At 50.9% G+C, this 6,539-nt stretch overlaps 2 protein-coding genes across 3 annotated transcripts in view; one reads left to right on the forward strand and one right to left on the reverse strand.

Annotated features, from left to right (window-relative positions):
• The window catches only part of LOC113209323 (membrane-associated transporter protein), a 22,111-nt gene that overhangs the window by 1,467 nt on the left and 14,105 nt on the right, over window positions 1-6,539 (forward strand). The window lies entirely within an intron of this gene.
• LOC113209325 (synaptic vesicle glycoprotein 2C-like) lies at window positions 759-5,561 on the reverse strand. 2 transcript variants are annotated; one of them, XM_026426763.2, is made up of 9 exons: window positions 5,427-5,561; window positions 4,814-4,867; window positions 3,897-4,221; window positions 3,584-3,705; window positions 3,046-3,284; window positions 2,475-2,686; window positions 1,999-2,249; window positions 1,604-1,891; window positions 759-1,518 (listed from the first exon to the last, which is right to left on the reverse strand). In XM_026426763.2, exons 1-9 carry the CDS (start codon window positions 5,428-5,430, stop codon window positions 1,463-1,465), a joined length of 1,551 nt encoding a protein of 516 aa, XP_026282548.1. In that variant the 5' UTR covers window positions 5,431-5,561; the 3' UTR covers window positions 759-1,462. The 2 variants fall into 2 exon arrangements, with proteins under 2 accessions (XP_026282548.1, XP_026282547.1); XM_026426762.2 differs by having other exon boundaries at window positions 5,370-5,513.

Here is a 6,539-nt window from a genome sequence, read left to right on the forward strand (position 1 = left end):
CCCCCGCCCCCGCCCCCGCCCAAGCCCAAGCCCAAGGTGGCCCCCGGCAAGAACGGCAACAACCAGGGCAAGCCCAAGCCCGCACGGCCCGCAGGCCAGAACCCAGTGAAAAAACAACAGGGGAAACCCTCGGCGGGAGCACGGTGAGGTGGCGGACGTCTAGGGATTTTAAAGTCCGAAACTTTTTAGGAAAAATTGAAATATTTCCCAGAAAAAAAAAATTGGAAATACTTGAAATTTTCCAGGACAATTGGAATTTTTTTTCAGAAGTTGAGATATATCGAAAAATTCTTGAAAAATTTCCTCAACGTATGTTTCCGGGAAAATAAAATCCCTATGGTCCGCGCCTTCACGCCCACGCAAAGTCTGACCTACCCGGACCCAAAGAAATAGATTTTTTAGTTAAAACTTTTTGCCACCGCTACGTAACTAAGCGTCATTAGTGTTAAGTTAGGGTTTGCGCGATGAATTGAAAAATTAACCAGATGGCTCATTTTTAAATGTATAAACCACACTAAAAGTTTACCTGACTCTACCTTTATCAGAAAAAGTTGTTACGTCGATCCTAAAATGTGTAATTCGTACACAGTGAGGTTCTTACTAAATTGTAGGGTGAGCCATCTGGTTGATATGACTAGGTATTTTAATATTCGTATATTGCCCTCATTATTTTGTTGACGGAATGAATGTATCCGAGTGAATGTAATTTATAGTGTGACTGATAATTAATGTTTGTAAATAGTGGAAAGTGAGGCAAATTTTCAGTCTCCTTGTGAAACATTTATTTAAAAACAACTGGCACTGTGAGATCATGCTCACATAACAACAACATTGGCTAAGGACAGCTACGGTTTACAGCATTTATTGTACTATTTACATACATACATCATACATTTACTTATCAAAAATACTTTCAATGTAAAAAGGAATAGTGCAGTCTTTTATTTTTCATATGGAACTGTTGGTTGCCCTCACAGTCTGAAATTCAGTTCTGATGGCAACACAACTCAATTTTTCTTAAGACTGTCAATGATTTACCCACCTACTGCACAACTTATCAATAAAGAAAATCGAACAATACTGTGCCTTCTTCTCAAAATAATACACTGTCGTAGTCGCGAAAGAGGCACAGCTAGTGACTAGAACAAAAGTATAACAACATGCGTAGCAAAAAGTATTAACCTAGGTGCGTGATCGTGCAAACTACCGAACCGACATCACTACAGTATTGTTCGGATATCACTTTCTGACTGGGTGTCAGATTCTCACTCAAACGTCTCTAATCACGTGTAAGTCTCTCAATAGTTTCACTTGGGCCCCTCAGACTGGATCCCCTTCGGTCCTCTTGGTTAAAGCCCTAATAGGACCGCGAGTGGACGGCAAAATATTAATTCTAAGGAAACATAATAGACTATTCGCCCTTTTGACGAATAGGAATGAACTTCACACTTTTGGCAAGAGATCAGTCGATCTCTCCTTTCCCAGTGTTCGGTAGTAGCAAGCAAAGTCCCCCGGACACTGTAGAGAGAGAAAGAAAAGCAGCAGAGTGAGGACGGGTTAAATTAAAACAAGGGAAGGAGGGTGAGAGTGGCCGCGCACTTACCGAACAGCAGGGCGGCGAACAGGGCGATGGGCAGGACGCAGTTGATGTCGATGAGGTAGCTGAAGACCAGGTTGCCGAAGAGCGCGCCGCCGCGGCCGAAGGTGAGCGACAGCGCGGCCGCCATGACGCGCAGGTTGGTGGGGAAGAGGTCCACCATGACGCAGTAGACGGTGCTGATGCCGAGGCTGGTCAGGGCCTCGAAGATGCACGACAGCACGAGGTTCTGCGTCGAGTTGGTGACGAAGTACAGCCCGACCGCCACCATCCCGGAGACCACGAGGCTGAACACTGGTAAGAGGAACGGAGAATTTTAGCGACCGGAAGACAAAATTATGCAGTAGTAGTGCGAAATTATGCCCTGCATTTTTCTTTTCGACGCAGTTTCGCCGTCGTACCGAGGAAGAACTTGGCGCCGAGGCGGTGCACGCAGAGGGGCAGCCAGAAGCTGGTGGGGATGCAGGCCAGCCCCACGATGAGCGTGTGCAGGAACACCTGGTCGTCGATGTGGTTGGGGCAGTCGGTGGAGGGCTCGCCCAGGGCCGCCCCGGACACGTCGCACACCGACGCCGTCTCGCCGGGGTGCTCCTGGGAGAAGTACTCGAAGCGGTCGAAGAGCTCCGGGAACCACATCATGAGCGTGTAGTAGCTGAACGGGACACGTTTTGGGTTCGTACATTAATTACGTCGTTTAGTTGATTGTTATTGTTTTTGCAACACTCTCTACTTGAGTTCATGGGCCGTCATGTGTTTTTAAATTCTATGATAAAGTAACTCTGCTAGTGAAAAATATATACCCATGTGATTACAGTTATCACGGCCTCCAAAATAAAGTTCTTCGAAAAGATAATTCGCCATGCGAAAAGAGTCAGACCTGGTGGTGAGCCCGAACTGGATGAGGCAGGTGAGCACGGTGTAGTAGCGGTGCGGCGGTCGGCACAGCTGCTTCGTCTGGTCCCACACCTCCTCCACGAGCAGCTTGATGTCCTTGGGCGTCCGGATGGAGCGGAGGCTCTTGACGCTCGCCCTGGAGGTGGTGCTCACCACGGACATGGCGCGCGACCGGGGCTCGCGGAGGCTCTTGACCTGGCAAGCGTAGCAAACCGTAGAAGGGCGTAAGAGTTTTAACTTTCCAAAAAAGTATTCGTGCGATTAAAAAAAATTCACTTAGTTTTCCTGAGGAATATTTCATTTTTTCCTGGAAATATTTTAAACTTTTTCAATTTTTTTCTGGAAAAGCTCCCAATTTTTCCAGTGAAATTTTTGACTTTTTGGATTTTAAGTTCCCAATTTTTCCAGTGAAATTTTTGACTTAAAATCCCAAGTCGTGCGTCCTCTCACGCCAATATACATCGTTAAATAAATATTGTATAGTTTTACGGTCTGAAAAGCGTATTTTATAAAACCTGACAAGCAGACGGCCGCGATAAAGCTAACCCCCTTACCGAGTATTCGCTCTTGGGTCGCCCCGTGTTGCGGTGGAACATCTCCTGCAGGATCTCGAGCGCCTCCTCGTACTCGCCGCACTCGAGCAGGAACTTGGGGCTCTCGGGGTAGACGGAGAGCCAGGCGGCCACGACGAGCGAGGGCAGCGCGCACACGGCCACGAACAGCTGCCACGAGCCGAAGATGAAGCCCTCGGTCTCGTAGCGGAACGGGAGCGAGATGGTCAGCCACGCGATGCCTAGGGGGCGAGAAACTCGATATTAAGAAGGGGAAGTGCTCGGGAGGGGGTACAAATATTTTGGGGTTCCGAAAGGATCAGAACAATTCTATCGGAGCACGTATGATCGCATGATATTTGTAATCCGGGGTACAAATTTCATGAGACTCCCTCTCGACTCTACTGACTGTCCTGATCCTTTTGGGGCCCCGGAATATTTGTACCCCCTCCTCGGCCATTAGAGTTCATATGGCCCTATAAGTTTTGGGGTACAAATTGACCCCTCTGACCTCCAATGTTGCCAAAAACGCTCAGCGTACCTGGCAGCAGGATGATCCCGCACGTCCAGAAGACCTCCATCCAGCACAGGATCTTCTCTCTGTACTTGGTGGGCTGGAACTCGCCGAGGTACGGGAACACGATCCCCATGGCACCGGTGATCCTACAGGAAGGTGAAAACAGTGTGTTAAAACCGTCGTATCTTCCGTAACAAAGGGATTCTGAATCGCAAAAATATTTCTAGAAAATTGGGGGAAAATTGAGAGATTTTCAAAAAATATCTTGAAAATTCCTTCGAGAACGACTTTTTGGAAATCAATCCCCATCTTGTGACTCAGAAAACAAGGGACTTACGCGAAGCCGTTGAGGAAGCGGAGGAACATGAAGACGCCGTAGTACTGCGAGATGGAGCTGGCGAGGCCGCAGACGCCGTCCATGACCAGGGTGGCGATGAGGACGACGCGCCGGCCGCGCGTGTCCGCCAGGCAGCCCCAGAAGTACGAGCCGAGCACCATGCCGAGCATGGGTGCGGCGTTGAGCCACCCCTTCTTGGGGCTGTCCATGTCGAAGTCGCACTGGGCGGCGGGCAGCACGAAGGACAGGATGGTGATGCCCATGGCCGTGTCCAGGTAGACGAGCCCGCACAGCGCCATGAGTCCATAGTGGAACCGGCCAAAGCCTGCCAAAGTACAGTTTTCTTGAAAAAACGGGGCAATGTCCGCAACTGTTTTTTTTTTTTTTTTTTTTGCAAGTACTTGAACGTCGCGCCATTTTTTTATCGCCATTATCGGTAACAGATTGCATTCAGATATTTTTATCGTGTTCCAATAGCTATCTGGTCGTCGATGACACCATGTGTTTAGGAATAAGTCTATACCAGGTGGCTATTCAATGGTCTGTACCGCGCGGGTTTGCCTATCGCCGCTGGCCACGGCGCGTCACGGGTTTGCCTATCGCCGCTGGCCACGGCGCGTCACGCGCCCGGCGCCCGACCGTATAGGCACAGGCACAGTATCACTACAAACAAACGCGGGGTTAACAAGCAACCTGTACGGAAAAAAGAGCAGCAAAACAAATTTAGCTATCTACCTTAAAATTTAGGTGTTTAGCTATGTAGCTAAAAATTTAGCCGAATTTAGCTATGTAGCCAAACATAGCTGGATTTTCAGCTACATAGCAAAGTATTGTTCTTGTATTTAGCTATTGGTTTAGCTGTACGGTTAATCATATGTTTTCCCGTGTGGTGAATACGGCTCTCTCCAGGCACTCACCGGTCTCTGTGACGGCATGCTCGAACGTGGCTCCTCCTTCGACGAAGTCCAAGCCTGCGGTAGAAGCAAAAAGGACTCAAATGTATAAATTGCATAAATTAGCGGACGGGTCTGGTTTTGACACAGTTTCCGCTCGCGTTCGCGAGCTCGGCGGGAGCGAGCTTAAAGGTGAGTTCTTGATCCGTGGGCCCCAGTACCCCGCTCCCCACCTGACCCGACTACCCCACTACCCCACTCCGCACAGCCGGTCGCGCCGCGCTGGGATGGGGAGGCCCTCAGTACAGACGCAAACCCGAGTCAGATTAACATACATCTTTTCTCATTTTCCCCTGTCCCCAACCACCCCACCCTCCTCCAACGTCCCAGCTCCCTGCCACTTTGAACCTATCTCGTCCTGCGCAAATGAAAATACAAAATACGACCCAAATTGAAATTTTCCTTGAAAAACGAGCTCGAAAAACCGCACAGCAACAAAACGAAAAGACAACCGAGTAAAGAAAAACAACGAAATAAAGAACACAACAAAAACAACATCGACAACCTAAGTCCTACTGACTCGTTTCCGAAAATCGTTGGTAACAGCGGGAAGAGGGGGAAGAGTTGACTGCCTCACCCATTTTGGCTGCCGGGCAAGTAAACTAACTGTCCGCCTCACTCGTGTGTCATTGCCTCAGGGCGCGGCGCGGTTTACTGAGACTTGGAGTGAGGCGGGGGCCCAAAGGCGGCGGGGCCCTCGAAGCAGAAGAGGCCAGATTAATTGTGTCGACATGATGATAATGGCCCCTGTAGGTGAGCTGGCCAGACGGTTGCGCGGCCGCGAGCAGTCAGTCGCGGCCCGCGTGCCCGTCCGCCGGTAGCGTCCCTCTCCGCGGGGAGTATCGCCTGCTCTGCCCGGCCGGCGAGACGCCGCCACCCCGACGCATTGGGGGGTACAAATTTCATGAGGGGTTCCGAAAGGATCAGAACCGTACCATCGGAGAACGCGCATGGCGTCGCATGATATTTGCACCCCGGGGTACAAATATCACGGGCCTCCCTCTCGACTCTCATGACTGTCCTGATCCTTTTGGGACCCGGGCCCATAATATTTGTACCCCATTCCGCCGAGCGGGCTCCGTACTACGTAAATGCTCTTAAAAAAACAGCACTAATATAGTTTCCTTGCCTGTTGTTGTCTCTTTTTTTGCGAAGGTGTTGGGGGAAACAGTTGTAAATAACCCTTCGGGACTTTACTGCCGCCGTACGGTAAGCCGGGCCGGCGATGGGGCCGTTCGGCAGTAAACTCCAATTGGCGCGCGGGGCGTTACGCACCCCGGACCTCCGGGGCAGGGCGGCCAATTCCATTTGCATGGCGCCGTCACTGACTTCCCTTTTAGTGCCTGCGCCGAGCCTGCGCCGGGGGGCGCGGCGTAGGCAGAGGAAGGCGCGGCGTAGGCAGAGGAAGGCGCATTGTCTTTGCCGACAACAACAAGTAAAACACAAATTTGTTATTTAGGCCGGGCTGTCGTAGAGGTCCGGGGTCCCCCCGAGCTTTTTCAAATAACCAACCTCCCCTCCCCTAGTTCAGCAGGTCACGAAAGAACGGCGGCGCTCCCACACCCCCCGTCCCGCAGAGCCCCGCCGCGCCCCGCCACGCCTCGCTCGAGCCTACCGCCGGGTATTGAGCATGGAAGCCCTTCAACTGCGACACCCCCTCCCCCTCCTCCGTCCTCTTTCTGGTGCTGAC

The sequence above is a fragment of the Frankliniella occidentalis genome, unplaced genomic scaffold (assembly GCF_000697945.3).
Source record: "Frankliniella occidentalis isolate FOCC.00 unplaced genomic scaffold, Focc_3.1 Scaffold27, whole genome shotgun sequence".
Classification (NCBI taxonomy): Eukaryota; Metazoa; Arthropoda; class Insecta; order Thysanoptera; family Thripidae; genus Frankliniella; species Frankliniella occidentalis.

Bases quoted from the DNA above. Each gene is read 5' to 3' on its own strand.
- LOC113209325 (XM_026426762.2), bottom strand. From the start codon at position 5,430: ATGGGTGAGGCAGTCAACTCTTCCCCCTCTTCCCGCTGTTACCAACGA. The intron at 4,868-5,369 runs GTCAGTAGGACT...CTTCTACCGCAG, and splicing joins CCAACGATTTTCGGAAACGA to GCTTGGACTTCGTCGAAGGA. The intron at 4,222-4,813 runs GTGAGTGCCTGG...GTACTTTGGCAG, and splicing joins GCATGCCGTCACAGAGACCG to GCTTTGGCCGGTTCCACTAT.